The following is a 22,452-nucleotide window of genomic DNA, read 5'->3' as shown; positions in this document are numbered from 1 at the left end:
CAGGGACTCATTACACATCAAAAACTGATGGGAAAACTGGACATCTGTCTGGCAGAAATTAGATTTAGACTAACCTCACACAATATACCAAGATAAATTCCAAATGAACACATGATCTTACACTGTGTTGCGACTCTCCATAGTTTACAATGTGCTGAAGGGGTTGGGGGTGGAAAAAGTTTAAGAAGCCCTGATTGAGGCATAAAAGGTGACATTATAAACAAATTAAAGGTGTAAGGAAGAAACTGCCTTTGAGAACTATGGATAGGGAAAGAGTTTATGACCAAACAAGGAATAGCAAAGATCACAGAAGACAGAGTAGACAATTTCAATTACATAAAACTTAAAAGTTTTTGCACAAAAAATCACAACCCAATGCTGCTAAGATTAGAAAGGAAACAGTTAAGTGGTTAAAAAAATATATCTTTTGCAGTAAATTTCTCCAATAAAGGTATGATTTCCAATATATGTATATAAAGACCGATTCAAATGTATAAGAATTAGGGTCATTCCCCAACTGATAAATGGTCAAAGGATATGATGAAGTCAGTTTTTGGAGTAAGAAATCCAAACTATCAATAGCCATATATAAAAAGTACTCCAAATGACTAGGAAAATGAAAATTAAAGGAACTGTAAGGTTCCATCTCATAACCATAAAATTGGCAAAGTTGATAAAAAGGGAAAATGACAAATTCTGGAGAGACTGTAGGAAAACAAGACACATTGATGCATTACCATTGGAGTTGTAAACTGGTTCAGCCATTCTGGAAAGCAATTTGGAACTATGACCCAAAAGTTAATGAACTGTGCAATAATCTCTGATCCAACAATACAACTACTAGGTCTATTTAACAAGGAGATCAAAAGAAGAGGAAAAGATCTTATTTATACAGAAAATATTTATAGCAGCTCTTTCCAGTGGTAGCCAAAGAGTTGTTGAACACATACATGAATCATTTCAAACCAACAAACAGAAGATAAGAGTTCATACCCTGTCTAGAGAAGGCAAAGTAACCTGTCAAAAAAAAAATCTTAGAAGGACTTTGAGTCCCGAAAGATCATTTCTCACCTGTGGACGACCACATCTTTTTTCTGTCCAACTCGGTAAATTCGGTCACAAGCTTGGTCCTCAAGTGCTGGATTCCTGCCAGGGATAAGAGGAAAAAATCAAGGATTCAACAACTTGAATGACACCTGCTGAAATGATGCTAAAAACCTGCTCTTCAGTATCTCGCAGTAACACAATGTACCCGTTCATCCACATGTTTTGGAAAGAGGTGACTCTTCTCTTTAATATTTCCTTGCCCTGTCATTACTTGAGAACTGTTACCTACTGAGGTTGGACCTATTTCCAAAGGGTCAAACTATCTTGTTGCTCAAAAATATCTATCTTCAACCCCAATCTTTTCTCCAATACTTTCTTCAACATTTCAGTGTCTCACTCTTTAAAAATCTCTAGGAATCATCTTCAGTTTCAGGAACTGCCATGATTCCTTACCATATATTCCTTATTTAATCTTCCCTCATAAAGACCTGTGTGGTACCAAGCACAGTAAAAGCCTGAACCTAATTTTCCAGAGCTCAATGCAGTCTGGTAGCCCTAACTGTGCTAGTTCTAAGTTGAGGAAGAACTGAAGCACAGTAAGTATCCTTGGGAGCACTGCTCATGATGGCAACTCCTGATCGGAGCAAGAGTCAAGAAAACAAAAAAATAATTATTAAAAATTCTCACAGCACCTGACTCATTCCTTCATATTTATATATAGAGTACAACTGTGTTACTGGTCTTTACTCTGTCAAGTTCAACACAAACACTAATGTAGAATTGATGGGTTAAGTATACTTCAGCTCCCGTTACATGTAATTGGAAAGTTCTTCATGTTTTTTCCTGAGTAACATTTGTTTTAATCCTCCCAAACTGAAATGTTCTTGGGCTGCAGAAAACGTATTTGGAAAGTGGCATGTTGTGTTGCAGCTGAAACTGACAGGTGTTTGCTCTCAGCTGCCAGAATGTCCCTTCTTCGGTTACCATGGCAACAGATGTGAGCTTTAGCAATCAAATGGAAGACTTTAAGTCATCATTTGAAAAAGAATTCTGGGAACTCCCCAGAACCTCCCTTACCCCCCCAAAAACCCCCACACTATGTTTATTTCTCTTATAACAGCACATAAGCAAACACATGTCCACGTCCACAGCACAGGTACTTCTAGAGAATCGAGAGGACTCAATGAATAAAGCAGATCCCTCTCTTCCACTCTGGCCATCTGTCCCTGCATAATGAAAGAAAGCAACTGTACCAGTGCATATCCAGAAGAAAAAGGTGGTTCCCTCCGGTTAGGTTCAGTCCAACGCCTCCAGCCAAGAGAGAGATCAGCATCACCTTCAAAAGGAAGCACATGTCACTGATTCTGAAAGGCCGTCACAACTATCCCATGGGCTGCTGCCAGATTTCCTTCTCTCACCAATTACTGCATGATTCCACGGAAATCACAAGATCTTCTTTCCATCACCTCCTCTTTTTAAAAACTCCCACTTTACCTGTTCCAATCAGCCAGACATCAAAAATAAAGCCAGCGTCTATGACAAGCACAGTGCTATGCTGAAGTACAATATCCTACCTGTAGGCTCAGCTTGAGAGTCAGGTACAAAACTGGAGCTTTGATACACAGTTCAGACTACCTGCTACACCAATTTGTCTGCTCTTAACAGTTTACCAAGATGGAGAACCCCAGGAAGAGCAAAGTTCTTATAAAAAGCACCACGTGAACAAATACATAGGAGAAAATAATCCTATGTTCAGAATTTAGGTATTTTGCTAGTGTCCAAAAATTCATGCTCTACAAGCAAAGTAGGCTTGAGTCCAACTCTGAACCTGTATGTATTTGCCAAAAAAGAGTCAGCAGTTTTCGACGCAATTATAGATTCTGTTTAGTGGTTACTAAACTCGTGTTGATCTCAGAGACTGGCAATCCTATTGTTAGCAATAAATTAGCTCTTAGAACTCCGGACATCAAAGGACCAAAAAAAAAAAAAAGAATGGAATCCATGAAGCCAGATGTCATCTGGAGAAGAACTAATTCCTTCTGGCAAAGGCTGAAAGCTGTGATAGCCTCATACTGTCACTGCTAGCTTACTTCTTTGTAGACAGTCAGTATCAAACTGACCAGTCTGTGCCCTGGTGGGAGAAATTACAGACGGCTGATCTTGAAGAGACTTCAGTTAGCAGGTTTCATAGTCTGTCTCCTACCTGGGGCCCCTTGCAGCTGGTATTGAAGGCCTCTACCAGGTCCATCCTTTGTTTGGGATTGACAGATCCATCAATGACAGCATAAGTCAGTCCATGTCGCTGAAGATGCAGAGCTACAATTTTCAGCATGCAGGTCCATTGAGACACGATGACGCTAAAAGATAGTAAAGGGAACAAATACAAGAAGCTCTAACTCAGTCTGTAGGTGTCAGTATCCCTGTTATGCATGGCCTCCGAATGGGTTTCTGCTTAAGTGTCATCTCCAAATCCCTATAAATCTGATACAGGTGAAAGACCACAGGCTCTAAAGTCAAAGGACATGGGTTCAGATCTCACCTCTGAAGCAATCAATCAACAAGAGATTAAGTCCTTAGTACCTGTTCTAGTTCTTCAGTTGTGTTGCAGTCTGTCCTCCAACTCTTCTGACCCCAATTGAGATTTTTCTTGGAAGAGATACTAGGGTGATTTGCTATTTCCTTCTCCAGCTCATCTGACAGATGAAGAAATTGAAGCAAACAGCCTAGGAGTAACTTGCCCAGGGTCACTCAGCCAGTAAGTGTCTGAGGCCAGATTAGAATTCAGGAAAATGAGTCTTCCTGACTCTGGGCCTGGCACTCCATCCACTGTGCCCTGTAGCTGCCCATTAAGTACTTATTAGGTACTATCACGTCTGAACAAGTCATTTCACCTCCCTGAGTATCAGTTTCCTCACCTATAAAAGGAGGGGGTTGGAACAGATAGCCTGGGTTGCTTCCAGCTCTCGATCTTGGTTCTTTATGCCTGTCTCTGAAGAGGCAGCTCTTCTTGCCAAGGCCAACCCCTTTATTTGTGACTTTAGTCACATCCAACGAAAGCTTCCTCCATCAGTTATTCCCCCCTGTTCTTTTTCTTCTTCAATGTTTCCCTTGCTGGAGGCGGCTCTCCTACTGCCCAGAAACATGACCAGGCCATTAGCATTTTTAGAAAACATTCTCTTGGCCCTGCCATCCTCTCAAGTGCTTAGAGCTGCCTATCACTGCCTCCATGCCTCACCTCCCACTCATTTCTTGACCTCTCTTACAGTCAGGCTTTCAGCTCCTCCCCTGGAAGGAAACTGCCCTCTAGCAACAGTCTCTTCACTGCTAAATCCAGGTCCCTTTTGTCCGTTCTCAACTTCCTTGACCACTCTGTCCTTTCTGACAGCATTGCCCACCAGCAGTGTCTCTCCTTTCTTGGCTGTATGTGATACTGCCTAAGCCTAGTGGCTACAACACTGGAGTTGGGAATCAAAAGACCAAATTAAAATGCTGCCTCAGACACTTAATAGCTCTGTGACCTTGGGCAAGGTCAGAGCTCTCTGCCTCAGTTTCCTCCTCTGAAATGAGGATAACAGCATCTACTCCACAGGGTTGTTGTGAGGATCAAGTGAGATTACATATAAAAGCACTTTGTAGTTCTTAAAAGCACCAAAGAAATATTAGCTGTCATCGTCATCAGTATTTATTTGTTTATTTGACCATTCCTCCTTAGTCTCCTTTGCTGGATCATCCATGCCACCCCCTCCCCCCACCCCCAATATACAGGGAAAGAGTGAGAGAGAGAAAATGAGAGGAAGAAGGAGAGGGAGGTGGGAGGGAAGGAGAGAGAGATATCTCCAGACTTAATTTCTCTCCCTAACTCCAGTATCAGATCACTAATTCCCTGTTGGACAGCACCACCTGGCTGTCCCCACTGGCATTTTGAATAACACATATAAAACTGAATTAAATGCCTTTCCCCCTAAAAATCACCTGACATTTATGATGTACTTTAAAGGTTGCAAAATGCTTTGCATATATTATCAGATCTAAGCCTTACAACAGCCCTGCCTGGAAGATACCACAGCTTGAGGGTTTGTTTTTTGTTGCTGTTCTAACCTGTAATTTTCATGAGTGAAGGGAATTCCCATAATGGAAACTCCCTCTATAAATGCAAGCTAGCAACTCTCACCTTTAACTTAAGTTTTAGAGAATTGCATAGGCCACTTAGAAGTAATTTACTCAAAGTCTTGCAATTATTATGTCAGAGTCCAGAATAGTTCTCCCTGACTCCTTCCTGCCAGCCATGCTGTTTCTCACCATTTTACTGATAAGCTTTCTCGAGACCCCAGAACAGCAAGGATGTTCACCAGCCATCCCTGCTCTCCTCCTTGCTTTCCTATGCCCAGCAGGGTAGGCATCGCCACCTTCACTCACATTCCCCCAGGTTTGGAACCTTGGAGTCCTCTAGACTCTTCAGCTTCTCTTCCCTAACATTCAATCAGTTAGCAGCCTTCTCCAAGTTCTTTTATCAACAACCCCAAAGGGCTCCTATGCTGGCTCACACCTTCTCTCCTCTTTGTCTGCTAGTTTCCAGGCTCTTTTCCTTAAAAACATCCAGAGTTGCCAAAATGATCTTGCTAAATTACAGATTTGACTATTATCCCCTTGCTTAAAAGTTGTCATTGCCTCTACTTCGTAATGTTTCCGGTATAAAACCCTTCAAGACTCAGAAGCACTGTGCCTTCAAACTGCTTTTTACGCATGCACGCATGCACACTCTTTCTATCTCTCTCCATTCTGGCTAAACTAGATTATTAGTTATTTTCTGCGTTCATCTCAACATTCCACCTTCCACACCCATGCAGTCACTCAAGGGCTAAGCTGAGGTGGACTGTCCTCCCAGGAGTCTTCCCTGTTCCCTCCTTCTTGACTTTCTCAAACCACCTTATATCTGTCTAGGTGTGTATCTGTTGTAGCTGGCTCCCCAGTAGAATGAGAGCTCTTGGATGCAGGAATGGTTTTGGTTTTGAATCCCCAAGTCACTTTATACATAGTAGGCTGTTGAAAAATGTCTGTTTAATCAAACAGCCACATCCTTGAGACCCATTTCTGAGGTTGTGAGAGTTGAAAAGGACTTCAGCAGTCACCTAGTCCAAACCATATAGGAAAGAAACCTTCATCATAATATGCCCAATGAGGGAGCCCCCCCAATGCTTCCCGGAGGCTTCTGAGTAACAGGATGCTACCACCTCCAGAGGGAGCCCATCCCCACACATGGAAGGCTCTGATTCTGCTGGCATGGGTTTATCCCATGAATTGATGGTAAAAGGTCAAGAAATGAAATCTTTGAGTTGCTTATGCTAAATAGGATCAAAATAAAATAAGAGCCTACAGTTAAATAGATTTCTTTTTTTGTTATTCTACATCCTTGGTATACATCCAGAAAATAAATCTATTATTCTGTCAGAGAAGGGAAAACACAAAAGAGAGAATCAGACCATTTCATTGGCAGCTATTAACCTCAAAATGCTTTTTTTACTTTTAGAAAGTTTTCTCCAAACGTTTAACTTATCATTACAGGGCTTCCATAGAAGATTTCTCCTTCAGTCTGAACTACAAGAAAATTTTAATTCATAATCACAGATATGAGGTGATGGTTTACATCGGCTCTAATTACTGTGCTCTTTACATTTTGGTGTGACTCAAGGTCCTTGGGAAAAGTTTTTTGACTATCACAGAAAATGAATTAAAAACAGCATCCAACTCTCCAGTTTAGTCATAACCAAGCTTTAGGAAGGTGAGGCACTGTATTTACCTTTTTTGAAATTCTGAAATTTTCTGGATCACCTCCAGCTCTGCTAACAGAGATGATATCTAGATAAGAGAGAGATTAATTGGTAAGTTTTTGAAAATTCTATTCATATATTACCTATGTATATTATAATTTACCCTATAACATTGTAAGAAACCATAGAGCTGGTATTATATTTTGTATACAACAGTGTCTAGCATAGATGCTTTATACCTACCTACCCAACCACCCACCCCCACGCATTTAAAACCTTGAACTGAATATATTTATTCATTTGTACCTTTCCCATATGATCATTTTTTTTAATGAAATGGGCATATGTGCTACTCATTATTACCTCCTATGAATAAACCCTTGTCAATAAGCTAATCTACTAAATAGTGTGAGTGGGTGAAACAGGGAAAAACACTCAAATGACTCCTTTTATTTGCACCCAAATGAAAATTTTCATTGTACTCTAAATAGAAATGAACTTTAAGTTCCAATTTGATTAGGTCATCTTGTAATTCAACCACTGTCAAGTATTTTTCTTTTAACATGTTAATGATGCCTTTTGCCTTTACACTAGTCATTCCCAAAGTGCCTACTTCATAAAGCCTCTTTTTGTAAACTTATATTGGTTAAATGACTAATTTATTACAAAATTCAGTTCCACTTTCCTCCTCTATTCTAATTGCTGTTCCAACTCATCCAGTGCCCACGATCAGGTCAGCTGCTCTCCTAGTTCTAGGGCACTAGCTAAAGAAGTGACTAACTAGAATTTAAACAACAAAGGAACTAGTTAAGTCAGCAGGTATTTATGGAAAACTCACAGAGCCAACTTCTCATTTTGGAACAGCTATAAACAATACATGGGGATTCAATCTTAAAATAGAGAAGACTATGTTCATCCTGTTATGTAATAACAATATTATTAACAACAAATTTAAATAGGGTTTTAGGGTTTCCAAAGTACTTTATATACATTACCACACTGGATTCTTATAACACCCTGAGGTAAAAGCTACAGATATTATTGCATCTTTCTTACACATGAAGGAACCAAGGCCAATACACTTTGTATGAATTGTTTGAAATGCCAGTGGGACAGCGAGGTGGTGGTATCCAACAAGAAATTGTGTGACACAAGTTAAAGAGAAAGATCAAGTCTGGATATGTATGTATGTAACTATGTTTGGGAGGCCTCTGAATGGACATAATTAATTGAACCTAAAGGAGAAGAGATTAACCAAGAGTGTACAGAGTGAAAGAAATGAGCGTCAAGGACAGAGCCCTGGGGTATAGACCACTGCTCATCTGTTGGGCATGGATAATCCAGCAAAGGAGACTAAGGAGGAATGGTCAAATAAACAAATAAATACTGATGACGATGACAGCTAATATTTCTTTGGTGCTTTTAAGAACTACAAAGTGCTTTTATATGTAATCTCACTTGATCCTCACAACAACCCTGTGGAGTAGATGCTGTTATCCTCATTTCAGAGGAGGAAACTGAGGCAGAGAGCTCTGACCTTGCCCAAGGTCACAGAGCTATTAAGTGTCTGAGGCAGCATTTTAATTTGGTCTTTTGATTCCCAACTCCAGTGTTGTAGCCACTAGGCTTAGGCAGTATCACATACAGCCAAGAAAGGAGAGACACTGCTGGTGGGCAATGCTGTCAGAAAGGACAGAGTGGTCAAGGAAGTTGAGAACGGACAAAAGGGACCTGGATTTAGCAGTGAAGAGACTGTTGCTAGAGGGCAGTTTCCTTCCAGGGGAGGAGCTGAAAGCCTGACTGTAAGAGAGGTCAAGAAATGAGTGGGAGGTGAGGCATGGAGGCAGTGATAGGCAGCTCTAAGCACTTGAGAGGATGGCAGGGCCAAGAGAATGTTTTCTAAAAATGCTAATGGCCTGGTCATGTTTCTGGGCAGTAGGAGAGCCGCCTCCAGCAAGGGAAACATTGAAGAAGAAAAAGAACAGGGGGGAATAACTGATGGAGGAAGCTTTCGTTGGATGTGACTAAAGTCACAAATAAAGGGGTTGGCCTTGGCAAGAAGAGCTGCCTCTTCAGAGACAGGCATAAAGAACCAAGATCGAGAGCTGGAAGCAACCCAGGCTATCTGTTCCAACCCCCTCCTTTTATAGGTGAGGAAACTGATACTCAGGGAGGTGAAATGACTTGTTCAGACGTGATAGTACCTAATAAGTACTTAATGGGCAGCTACAGGGCACAGTGGATGGAGTGCCAGGCCCAGAGTCAGGAAGACTCATTTTCCTGAATTCTAATCTGGCCTCAGACACTTACTGGCTGAGTGACCCTGGGCAAGTTACTCCTAGGCTGTTTGCTTCAATTTCTTCATCTGTCAGATGAGCTGGAGAAGGAAATAGCAAATCACCCTAGTATCTCTTCCAAGAAAAATCTCAATTGGGGTCAGAAGAGTTGGAGGACAGACTGCAACACAACTGAAGAACTAGAACAGGTACTAAGGACTTAATCTCTTGTTGATTGATTGCTTCAGAGGTGAGATCTGAACCCATGTCCTTTGACTTTAGAGCCTGTGGTCTTTCACCTGTATCAGATTTATAGGGATTTGGAGATGACACTTAAGCAGAAACCCATTCGGAGGCCATGCATAACAGGGATACTGACACCTACAGACTGAGTTGGAGTTGAATTCAGTGCCTTTCCCCCTAAAATCACTGACATTTATGAAGTACTTTAAAGCTTGCAAAATGCTTTAAATACATGATCAGATCTGGGCCTCCCAACAGCCCTGCCAGGCAGGCACCACAGCTATCTGAGGGTTTTCTATTTCTTCTAATCTGTGATTTTCATGATTGTAGGGAATTCCCATCATGGAAACTCCCTCCACAAATGCAAGCTAGTAACTCTTATCTATAACTAGAACTGCACCCAATGCAGTCAAACAAAACATCACTTTTTAATCTGTTTTACTGCAAGGTCTCTTCCACCAACCATCAAGCTCATTCAAAATCCCTTAGAAGAAATAAAAGAAATAACCCTGTTCAATGACCCTCCAACAATAAATATCATTCAAGGCATAAAATAGGGAGATGCTAAAGGTATTTGACAAGGTGATGGAGAAGATACAGAGTAAAGTCCAGGTCAAAGAGGGTTCTGTGTATGGTGAGGTCCTTGAGATGCTCTTGTTTGTGGATCATATTATGCTGGCTACATCAAACCCCACAAATGCAAAACCTTCTGGAAGTTTCTTGTAGTTACCTGAAAGGGTTTAGTCTGTCATTCACACATGAAAGACCAAGTGGATAAAGAATGTCTGTTGCCCAGATTTCAACATGCATTTGGATGGACACTTTCTGGAGTTCCTCCAACAATGTGTATATTTAGGACAGACCTTAAAGATAGAATGAATTTGGCTCAAAGTTGAATAAAAGGAGGGCAGTGCACTAGACTGCTTTTGGTAAATTGCAAAGCTCCTTTACCAGCCCATATCTTCAGTAGCAACATTTTATCAGTATTGCTCTATGGCAGTAAATTGTTCTCTTGGTTTTGCTGACTTTGCTACACAAAAATTCATACCAATCTTCCCAGGTATCCTTTTTGTTTTTTTTTTTTTTACTGTGCAGTAATATCCCATTACCTTCATTTACCATAATTTTTTCAGCCATTTCCAAATTGATGGTCACCCACTGATGGGCTTACAGTTCTTTGTTACAAAAAAAAGAGCTACTCTAGATATTTTTTGTACAGATGGGCATTTTCTTTCTTTCTTTGATTTCTTTACTGAGTAGTGATATTGCTGAGAGGGTATAGACCAGGGATGGGGAACTTGAGGCCGCATGTAACCTTCTAAGTCCTTGGGTTTGGTGAGCCTTTTGACTGAGTCCAAATTTATAGGGCAGATCCTTTAATTAAGGGGAATTGTTTTATTAAGTTTGGATTTGGTCAAAGGGCCGAACTTCAGGACTTACAGGGCCACATGTGGCCTTAGGGCTGCAGGTTCCCCACCCCTGGTATAGACAGTTTAGTGACTTTCTAGGTACAATTCTCAAATCCTTTTCAGAATGGTCAATTCATAGTGGATCAATTCACAGTGCCAGCAATAGTGCAATAGTATTTAGCCCAATTTTCTGGCCTGTCAAGATCTTTTTAGATCCCAACTGTCACCAGTGAGTTAGTTTTCCCTTCTAACTTTGTGTTGTCAAAAAATTTGACAAGAATGTCATTTATGTCTTTTTCCAAGTCACTCATAAAAATGTTGAATAGCATAGGGCCAAGGAAAGTTCCTGGAGGAGCTCCGCTGGGGTTCCCTTCAAGGTGACATGAAGCTATCAGCAATTTCTCTGAGTCTGGTCATTTAACCAGTTCCATACTGGCTAATTCCATACTACCTGGGGGACACAAGTAAAATTATACTATCACCTACCCAAAATCTCTCCATCTTTATCATAAGTTTAGCATAAGATACTTTATCAAATACTTTGCTAAAAATCTTGGCAAATACATCTTAAGCATTCCTTGATTCACCAGTTTAGAAAGCCCATCAAAAAGGGCCATAAGGTCAATTTGGCATAACAAGTGTGACATGGCAATGAAACAAGCTAATGAGATCTTGGGCTGTACTGGGAGGTTGGGGGGGTAGAGCTTCTTCCAAAATAAGAAAGTGCTGTACTCTGCTCTGGTCTAGACTACATCTGAGGTAATTTAGCCCATCTGGAACACCACAGCTTAGAAAGGACATCCAAAGAAGGGCCAAACCAGAGTGGTGAAGATCCTAAAGTTGATTCTGTAGAAGAACTGATTGAAGAATCTCGCATTGTTTTGGCTGGTTGAGAGAAATCGGGGCGGGGGGAGTAGAGACATGCTAACTGTCTTCCAGTATGTGAAAGGCTATGAAGAGTGATACTCTGAACCCCCCTTCCCTCAGTTCCCTTTAACTGATCCTCCTTATAGGAAATTTGAACATATTATTTAATTTTAATCGAACAACAACCATATGTGCTACACAGGGAAGACCACAAAATCTCAAAATTCAAAGGGACATCTTAGGTCAACTAGACTAACTTATTCTAATTCTGAAGAAACGATGTTCTAAACAACATCCAGCTTTTATGTGATGAAATCCTCAAGTAAGGAGGAATCTCCTCAATGAGAAACTGTTCTTCTCATTTGAAAGGCAGGGGACCAGGTTCAGAGTAGGTAAATCAATCAACAATCATTTATTAAGTGCTCAGCATGTGTCAGGCATTGTGCTAAACACTTGACTTGTAAAAGATCATCTAGCTAATAAATGACAGAGATTGGACAAGAGCCCAGGTCATCAGACTCCTTGGTCTTTCTTCCACACCACAGCTGGGCCTTTCTTTACCTCTGGCTAACACTTGGAATGGCTGGAATGGGAAGGCTCTCATCCCACATGGCCCTACTCCTCTATGCTTCTCTTAGCTGCTGAGGCATAGTGACAGGAAATGAGCTAAGGGCATTTAAAATTTAACCACACAGCAGTACAGTTCTTCCTGTTGAGACAAAACCATTCTCCTGTTCTCCACAGGCAGTAATGCCCTTTCCAGGTATATGTGAAAACACAAAAAGTTTCAAACCAGGAGCACAGCAGTGATAAGGAAGGAGCTTTGGTGTAAGAATGGCATACTTCAGATAGAAACACCAAAAAGAGGACATGCACTTAGGAGAGTGTGGAGGAGAAAGGCACACAATTACATTCCAGGTAATAAAGAGTGTGGCTGGAAATCAGTTACATCATATCTCTGCTACCCTCTGGAAGGAACCATCTGCCTTAATAAGCTTTAATGGAACTAGAATGGAGTGATTAATGAAGGTAGCAGGCCGTGTAAGAAACAATACTTACACCTAGAAGGTTTTCAGTGAGCAAGAAGCAACTGGCACTCAGGTACAGCCTGTTTCATGGATTCAGAGTCCTTTTGTGGCTTTCTGATAAAGCTCTTTCTAAAAGAGTGTATTTGCAGCTTTGTTCACTACTTAGGCATACCTCCAATGTAAATGGATATGTGACTCCCTCTTTCTCTTCAGAAAAAAACAAAAATTAAAAACTTGTCTTGGCCTTTTTTAAATGCCTTAGACCATGAATAATCAGTTGAGATCACCTGGCCCTTCTCAAATTTACTGTAATCTGGCCAGCTTAGCTCTCTCCATCACAGGCTTTGGCTATTACCAACTCTGAAAGAAATTGAAGACTGGAGGAAAGAGAAACCCCACCAAACTGAAATCCAAAAGCACGAAGGAAGAGGGAGGTTTCTATCCCTTCCACCACAATGGTGATGACTCTGCAACAACACAATACCTTGGTACTCTCTCTTATGTCTTCAAAGAGTTCCATCTTGAATCGTGTGCCATTAAGGCAGACAGTGGAAGATGTATCTGGGGTATGGAGTTCTGACAAGGTCAAAGCACTGAGCTGCTCCTCCAGGGAAAGGAATAGGCCTTCGCTTTTCAGTTCAGTCTGGTCAAGAGTCTAGACATAATAAAACAAACCCAACATCAGCAAAAGTGGCCTAAAGGCTTATGCTAGTTTAGGAAACTGGCCAAACTACTGATCCAGGCTGAGGGCTGTGCTCAACACTTAACAAAATCCTTTACAATGAGCCATTAGTAAGTCCTCACAGAAATGTTAGCCAGAGTATAATTCTAACTAAATACTAAATACTAAAAGCCTGACATAATAAAAAGTTGAAAGGTCACAAATATGACATGTCCATTTCCCCAAGTTTTTAAACTCTATTTCAGTTATTTAAACTTAAGTGTAGTCCCAGAGTAAAACACAGTTCCATTCAGTTCTACAGTCTCACAAAAATTTTAATTACAGAGTTAGGGCCACCAAATTAACCAGACATAAGCACATACCTTTAGTTAAGTTAATTAGCACTAACCTTTAGTTAAGTGGTTTATGGACACTAGCTGACACATCTCAATCTAAAAACTACTAGCTGCTTACAGCACTGGCTGCCCACTAAAACGAGTCCTGGGCAGGAGCAACAAAGACTGAAGGGTGAGTATACCACTGAGTTACCCAGGTCTGTGAAATCAAGACACTCCTGCCAGCCTCTCAATAAAAGACTAACCCAGGTCTTGACAGACACAAGTCACCAAGCAGACAGACAGCATCCGAACTAAAATGGACCAAGGAGTTTCTCAGGGGAATTTCCCAGGGCATCACATGGTGATATGTCGAGGGCTTTCCTTACCGATTTTAATAAAGAGAGGTGACAACAGCACTGGCGGAGTCTCAGCAACAAAGACAGGATGTGGCTGGTGCTACAACACTGGGAATCAGCTGTAGTGCTTGGCCCAGGATCACAAGATTCAAATTCCTTTGTCACTACCAAAGGGAAAAGCAAACCAGAAGATGACATGAAGGACAGAGAAAGAGAGAGAGTTGTTAGAAGAGTCAGGGCAAGAACAGTCTATTTTCAGGTCCAGGAAGGTGTGCTAGAATATATTCTAGCTCATAGTTGTTGAGACAGCTAGTAGGCTTTCTCCCCATCAGACTATGAGTGCCTTGTGAGCAGAGACTGTCTTTTGCCTTTTTTTTGTATCCCTAGGGCTTAGCACAGTGCCTGAAACACAGATGGTGCTGAATAAATGTTTCCTGATATGAACATTCTTTAAGTATATCTGTGGTTTTCTGCTTTCAAGAAGGGACCCAAACTAAGTGAAATCCTGGTTCCAAAGACTGTTGATGATCTGGTTTTGGGTTCCCCCCGCTCCCATGAATTGTTTTAAAAATAAACAGGTTCCATTCTGACTCAAACTCCCTCCTTAAGTATTTTGAAACAACCCTGGTATGGTGTGATCACTAGTCTCTGCTTCATGGTTTGGTTCAAGGCTCACATACCAAAGAAACATAGACTTAGGACTAAAGGGGATCTTAGAGGCCATCAGGTACATCCCCTTATTTTATAGGCATGGAAATTGAGGCCCAAAGAAGTTAAAGTGATGGCCCAGGGTTATACATTAAGTGTCTCAAGCAGGATTTGACAGCTTTTTAAATACTATGTCACGCTACTTCTCCAAGAAAACATTTTATTAAATGCCCCGGATGATATTTTGCTGGGTCCATTTCCCTACCCCTACAAGACTCTACCATCACACTATATCTTCTAGCAGCCTCCCTGCTCTGGATGTGGAAGTGAACCTGGACTCTTCAAGAGGGCAAGAGGGTCGCATATTGTGGCAGGTCCTGCCAAGCTGGAAAAGGCCAGCTTGGGCTCCCTGACAGAATGGTGGCACTATAGTTGAAGGCTCAGACAACTTTATCACCACGGGGTCCTATCAGCATGTGTGCTTATGAAATGACTGACATAGCTATGGAGGAGGTTACAACATGGAGGGATGGAATCAACACAGGGAAGAAGCCTCACTAATTAATCTGTCACTATTTTGATGTGAGTAGCTTACCTCTACTGAATGGGTTGTCAGGGCTCCTTCCAGACTGCTTGTTTTCACTCAGTTGCCTTTTTAAGTAAGACTGGAGAGCTGACCTGGATCAAACAAGAGAGATGCTATGATAACCACAACAACAACAACTTGAATTTAGAAAATGCTCTACCACATACAACACACTTCCCACGAAGCTAGTCTGTGGTGCTCAAATAAATCATAAAGTGAAGAGCATGATCACTATGGCTTTGTGCTGAAAGTAGGCCACTGGTAAACATTAAGGTCGACAGATAACCTGTCAGTTGAAATCAATATAATAACAAATGATGACCAAATATGAGGTCATAAGAACTAGAAAAAGAGTGTGGTTTTTAACAAAAGAGAGAAAAAGTCACAAAGACAGAGACAGAAAACAACAGATAGAGAAAACCAAAGGTTGAGGGGGAAAGACAGCACTCATTATCAAAGTATCATTGAATAAGGTTAAGAAAAAGGCAAGTGTGATTCTGAATGGTATACATTGACTAACAGAGGAGAGAGATAATTTCACAGTACTGGTAGAACTGGGGGCCAAACAGAACCTATGCATATTACATTAAGACTGAGGGATTTCTGTTCCAGAAAGCAAATATGAAAGAACAGAATCAAAAGGCTGGACTGTTAAAAAGAAAAGATACAAAACGAATCAAACATTGGCCAACTCAAAACACATAGTCTAGGGGGACCCAATCTACCCTTTCATTTAGTACCAAAGGAAAAAGAGCACAGGTGATGAGAGTGAGAGAGAGAGAAGAGAGGAAAGACGGAGAGAGCACTCCTTTTATCACACACCTTGATTTTGTAAAAAGGACATTATACACAGCTTTTTCATCTTCTGAAAGTTTCAACTGGTGTAACCTGAAGCGACGTTGAGGCAACACTACCTGGTGGAAAGTAAAAGAAATACTAAGCTGGTGTGTGTACATGCAGACATGTTTATCTTAATATACCATTTAAAGGATATTGCGGAGCAGATTCACAGAAACTGCCACTGGAAATCAGGCTCCTAGTCATTACTTAAATATAGGTGCCCGAGGAGAGACTTCAGATAGTGGTGCAATCATTGTGGTCTCTTCTGAAGTGAGAAATTAGGAGCTACAGAATCCATGAAGTCAAGCTGGTGACCATTTCAGCACAATGAAAAGGATATCATCTCCCTCCTACTCTGGCCATCCAAGTGAAAGATACAAATGAAATTACCAGGGGTTTTCCAGTTGAATCCAGCTGGTCTTTTGTTCTCCTCAGTAAAAGACTCTTGGTTAAAATACGTAACCTCTCCCCTCCTTTTGATGAACCATTGTCAACCTGACTCTTCCACAGCTTGAACTCATCAAATGGAGAACAACGGAGAAATCTGATTTTTGGAAGGGATGGAGCAGGATGGAAAAAAGAAATAGCAGTGAAAGGTTAAAGCACAACTTTAGAGGAAAAGTAAATCATATTTTGTATTTCATTTGTGATCCAACTACACTAAAAAGAGATCACTACAGCAAAGACCCATCAACCAGATAAAGACAGTATGGTCAGTCACTAAAACCCTATGACAACATTATTATTTCTCCATAAATATCTGTGAATGTTTGACAGTCACAAGAGCACAGTAACCAAGAAGAGAAATTCTCTGTAAGTCAGCCTTGTATCCCTATAAGCAATACATTAAGGAACAACCAATGAAACTCTTTTTTCTGCCTCAAATATCTGAGGACCTTGCCCTAGACTCTGCTTTTTGAAGAATATGTCCATGACATTCTGCTGCCCTAAATAGACTTTTTGCTTCATTTTTAAGCAAAATTTGGCATTTTGAGAGGCAGGGAGGTATGATTGAAAAATTGCATTATATTTGGAGTTGGGAGAGACCTAAATTCACACCTCACCTCCAAGTTTACTAACTAGGTAACACATGTAAGTAACTTAACCCACTCTAAGTCTCAGTTTACTCATCTAAAAAACAGGAATGACAACTGTATACAGCAGGGTGCCCTGACAGAGAGTAGGCAGCAGTCCCAAGTGGATCATATTCTCCCCACAATTCTGACCAACACTTTCCCTCATATGCAAGTCCAAGACTCTACACTCAAGAATCTCAGCAACAGCAGTACCACCCAGACCATTAATCTGGTTTCGTAGCTCCCACAGCCCTCATTCAGGGGAACAACCCCTCAGGAAAAGGAGCCCCATCATCCCTGCCACCACCAATGCTACCCACTGAACAAATGCCACCAAAGGACAGGTAAGCACAAGAGTGCCAGTCCACAGCCCTTCCCCCCCATCTCTCACCATCAGGACCAGCCCTGCTTCCAGCCTACTCTGAGAGCCATTGCCCAGGGAAGTCACCCTTGTGGAGATGAGATCTGGTAACTAACTCAGCCTCTACTATAGTTATTGCAGACCCAGAAAAGAAAGTCTTGGCACTATATCATGGTTTAATGTAAGAAATAGGAAATGGTTTTCTCAATAGAAATGACCCTGAAGAAGGTATATTACCGTGCCTTGATGCTTCACCCTCAGCCCACTGGGCCTTTCCATCTGACTTGCCATTGAAACTCCCTAGCTGTGTGGTCTCCCCCCATTAGAAGGAGTTCCTTACAAGCAAGGATTGTCTTCTCTCTTTGTATCCCCAGCACTCAGCACAGGGTGCAATACACAGAAAGTGCTTAATAAATGCTGTTTCTTTCTTTCACTGACTCATTTTATTCAGTTAAAACATTAAGCTCATAGTGTTGCTTGGTGAATCAAATAGAAACAAATAGAAGAATGTATGTAAAACACCTTACAAACCTTCCAGAATTGCATAAATGTGAGCTGCTTCTTTAAATACAAGGACCTCTTACAAAGACAATCATTTATCAATCAACTATCAAGCACTGATTTATAAAGGCCTTTTGCTGTTAAAAAGATTAATAGATTGATCTTCTGTTACGTAAGAAATCTGACTCATATTCAGGTTTTCCATGTATGGAAGTTTGCAAAGTACTACAAAACCCACCCACATTCCTTGGGAATCTTAGAAAGTTAGCTGACCTCAACAATGAATACATGTCCAACAGGTTGTTCTGAATGGGGGTTCCAGTGACGGCCCAGCGGGCACTAGCTTGTAGCTTACATACAGCTATGGAGGTCTGCACTCGGGGATTCTTAATGTTGTGGGCCTCATCCAGTATGATGCGAGCCCAGACTATCTGGAGCAATGGTGACGTGCAGTCCTAGAGAAGAGAGCCAACAATAGCTTGGAGGAATGAACATCCATAAATTGGTGATGCAACAACTTCAAATGGGAAAAATACCTAGTATTAAGAACATTACAGTGGGAACTGGCTTAGGACCTAACTACCTCAACAGTGTATACAGGTATATATATATAAGCAAGCCATTTAAAGTCTCTCTACTTCACCCTATCCATGTTTTTTCAGTAAGACTCAACGTCTGGATAACACTTAAGAAGACCCTGACTTTCTAAAACAGAAAGTAACCTTTCAAAAATAAGGTAAGAGGAACTCTCACCATTCATGATGGCCATATTCAAAAGACCAACACAAATAGATCAATCTTTAAATACCAAAAATTGCAATTGATACTTGCTGCAGCAGCATATATACTAAAATGCAAATGATGTGGAAAATATTAGGTTCATTACTGTTCAGAGACTATATAGATTCACAGGGCCATCATTTTTTCTTTAAATTGGGTTGTTGCTACCATAAAAAACAAATTTCTACTAAAAAAATTCATTGATTCAATAAAGAATTATCAATGCCACACATTCTTCCTGATAGCACACTAAAACTACTCATAAGCTTACCTAACAAGTGAACTTTTTTGATTATACCTATTACTTTCCCCACCCTTTGACCTCTCACTCATCTGCCACATCTTTTATTTTAGATACCATGAATATGGACATAAATATGCCTAGGATACTGTAGAATCTGCATTATTAAAGTATCCAAAAAATATAGTAACATCCTAATTACCCTTGTGGAAAAACTATGAGCTATCACACATGAGCTTTGTATATTCACATTATTATTATAATTTATGTAAAGTAGACCTATTTCTGTTATAAGAAATAATTTGAAATATATCTAATCTCAACATAAATATATATATGAATATATACAAAACAAATGTTTTTTGAAGTGAGTATTATTTGATTGATTGCAGATTGATTGCAGAAGTGACAAAGGCGGGTCAGGGAAACAGATATTCACTCCCATAAGTAAGGCATATTATAAATGGCTTCCATTTTACAGAATTAAGAAGACGAACTGTTAACTCCATGAGTTAGATAAAAAGTGCCACCCTAGTTAATGATCTACGGTGTCTAAAATTGTTTTCCCTCAAAGAACTTTACCTCCACACAGACATCATTAGCAGGAACATCTCCCTCTTCTTTCCTGGTATGGATCTCTTTAGCAAGAAGACTATAGGTGGTGATTACTACATCATATCTGGAGAGGCTACAGAAACATAAGACACGGAAATGAACAAATTAGGAAGGCAGAACTAATACCTGAGAAATACCTGTACATCTGATTGTTACTGGGGAGAAAAAAGTATTTTATAAATCTTTAAAGTCTTACATTAACGTGAACTATTATTCATGAAACTAACACCTCTCAGATGACTAGTACATAATGCCAAAGATATAAACAATGAAATTTTTCAAATACATTTTCTTATATATACTATATAAGGCTGAACTGATTTCACTCCTAATAAAGGAAAATCTGGGGAAAATAATGGGGACTGAAAATCCCCTAAACTAGGAGAAATGTGGACTCAGTTTACTTTTAAATAATAGTCCTCTTCCTTGGGAATGTCCTGCTGCCGGCTGGTGGTCAACTCAAGGATTGCCAAGGCCTTCTAGGTTAAGCCTTCAGTGGTGCCAAAAATAAGCAAAGGCCAATATTTGGCTCTCAATAAATGCATATTGCTCTACCCTATAATGAAAGTAACTAGGTTCCATTCAAACACCAAGCATGATCTCCCCTTCCTTTTCCAATGAGATCCCTGGTGAAAGATGGCTTGATTTTTTTTCCCAGCTCCAAACATGGGTGAAGGTAGATAAATTCTGAAATTGAAAATTTGTCTTTTGGCCATCACACATACTGGCAACATTAGTTAGAGTGGAATCTAAATGGATACAAAGTATGTGCCAGAAGAGATGCCACCATCTTGGTCTTGCTGGTAAAGATCAATGCTAACCTAGATCTAATTCTACTCTTCCTTAGCCTAACTGGTTATTGAATGCTTTCAAGGTCACAAAATGGCCTTGCACTTACACTTTTGTGTGTTGCTCCCGATTAGACCCATGGTAAAGATAGATTCTCAGTCTGCTGCCACTCACATGTTTTTCTATTTCCTTTTTCCAATGATGAATTAGGGAGGCAGGGCAGATAATTAGAGTGCCATGGGATGCAAAGATAGTGGAATCTTTAAGGAAAAAACATGCAGCTAAATTATCAAATCTTGCTTTAAATTCTTGTTGATCCATCACCTTTTCTTGACCTACTCAATTTCTACTTTTATCATTTATTACTTTTATATCTAAAGATTTCTGAATGTGAGCTAGAGGAGATTATTTTTATAAATCAAATTGCTTTAACTACTTTTCTTCCTTTGCCCAGTAAAGATATAATCCAGGAAGATAGTACTGGCTCCTTGGAGGTATAGAGAGCTGTGCTGTAGGGCTTCATAGGCTGGTGCTTTGTATATTCTAAAAAGTAACACTATATATCATCTGCCTAGAAAGGGAAGAAGGGGTGGAATGAGGGCCAAGAGGACATTAGATAATTCTGTAATTTCTCATGAGTTGAGTCTTCAGTATGACTGTTATTCTGAAGTGCTGTGAATCCCCAAAATAAAAACACACCTTCAAATATTAAGAATGAAAAACAACCTCCAAAGTCAAAGAGAAATTATTTGGGGTGATCTCTACTTGGGCCTCTCTCTGGTCACATAATTGAGAAGACTGTGAAAGATGTTCAGATATATGCATTAATCACTCTACCCAATAATGAAACTGGGTTCCATTCTACCAATAAACACGATCTCCTCTTTCATTTCCAGTGGGGCCTCTGATGGCAGATGGTTAGACTTTTTTTTCAGCTTCTAGCTTATCTTTAGAATTATTTGTCCATCATCTAAGATAATTCCAAAGGACTCATGATGAAAAAATACGATCCACCTCTAGTGAGAGAACTGATGAATTCTGAAGGCAAATTGAAATAGAATTTTCTTGCTTTTTTTGCTTTCTCTTTGCAATATGGCTAATATGAAAATATGTTTTGCATGATTTCACATATATAACTGATACTATATGGTTTGCCTTCTCAGTGGGTAAGGGACGAGTGAGAGAGTCTTGAACTCAAAATCTGAGAAGAAAAGAACACTATAAATAATTTTATGAAAGAAAATGTAAACAGGAAACATTTAACAAAATAAAGAAAACTATAATAAGAAAAAATAAAAATAAAACACTGGAAAAAATGGCTTGTGCAAATTTGGCTATAGTATGTTATATGGAAATATAGATTCATAACTGGTTAGACGACTAGACTCAAAGGGTAGTAATTAATGATTCAATGTCAATATATCAAGAAATCCTCAGTGGAGTACCCAAAGGGATCTATGCTTGATTTGTGCCATTTAAGATTTTAATCAATGACATTTGGATAAAGGCACAGATGATATGCTCATCAAATCTGTAGGTATCAGCAGGATGAGAAGGATAGCTAACAAACTAGATGACAGTCAGAATCCAAAAAGATCTTGACAGACTAGAACACTAGACTGAAACTGGTAAGGTGAAATTCAATAGAAGTCAACTTCACAAGTTCAGCCATAGTCAGACAACAGTTTTGTTTGCAAAAGATCTTGAGGGTTAGCTCAGCAGTGTGATGTGTCAGTCGAAAAAGCTAATGTTGTCTGGGGCTTCATGAGGAGAGACTTAGCTTCCAGGATGAGAGTTCCACCACACCAGCCCTTCTTGGATCTCATAGGAAGTAATGTATTCAGTTCTAGGTAGACCGTTTAAGAGTAATGATAAGCTGGAGAGCATGTGGAGGAGAACCATCAGCCATTCCCCTCTGATAAACACAAAGGATATGAACAGGCAGTTTTCAGAGGAAGAAATCCAAGCAATCAATAGCTATATGAAAAAATGGTTCAAATCACTAATAATTAGAGAAATGCA

The 22,452-nt window shown here is 40.1% G+C and overlaps 1 protein-coding gene across 6 annotated transcripts in view; it reads right to left on the bottom strand.

Annotated features, from left to right (window-relative positions):
* The window catches only part of TTF2 (transcription termination factor 2), a 60,224-nt gene that overhangs the window by 7,387 nt on the left and 30,385 nt on the right, over nucleotides 1-22,452 (bottom strand). For all 6 annotated transcript variants that reach the window (XM_072644471.1, XM_072644472.1, XM_072644474.1 and 3 more), the window contains 12 exons: nucleotides 20,540-20,690; nucleotides 19,609-19,714; nucleotides 18,279-18,460; nucleotides 16,458-16,611; nucleotides 16,050-16,141; nucleotides 15,237-15,319; nucleotides 14,024-14,157; nucleotides 13,123-13,293; nucleotides 6,845-6,903; nucleotides 3,251-3,404; nucleotides 2,301-2,383; nucleotides 1,072-1,146 (listed from right to left, as the gene is read on the bottom strand). In XM_072644471.1, coding sequence (XP_072500572.1) covers nucleotides 1,072-1,146; nucleotides 2,301-2,383; nucleotides 3,251-3,404; nucleotides 6,845-6,903; nucleotides 13,123-13,293; nucleotides 14,024-14,157; nucleotides 15,237-15,319; nucleotides 16,050-16,141; nucleotides 16,458-16,611; nucleotides 18,279-18,460; nucleotides 19,609-19,714; nucleotides 20,540-20,690 — 1,444 coding nt within the window. The remainder of the gene's footprint in view (nucleotides 1-1,071; nucleotides 1,147-2,300; nucleotides 2,384-3,250; nucleotides 3,405-6,844; nucleotides 6,904-13,122; nucleotides 13,294-14,023; nucleotides 14,158-15,236; nucleotides 15,320-16,049; nucleotides 16,142-16,457; nucleotides 16,612-18,278; nucleotides 18,461-19,608; nucleotides 19,715-20,539; nucleotides 20,691-22,452) is intronic.

This window comes from Notamacropus eugenii, chromosome 2 (genome assembly GCF_028372415.1).
Source record: "Notamacropus eugenii isolate mMacEug1 chromosome 2, mMacEug1.pri_v2, whole genome shotgun sequence".
Taxonomy (NCBI): Eukaryota; Metazoa; Chordata; class Mammalia; order Diprotodontia; family Macropodidae; genus Notamacropus; species Notamacropus eugenii.
Note: the sequence above shows the minus strand (reverse complement) of the source record. Positions and strands in the feature narration are given on the sequence as shown.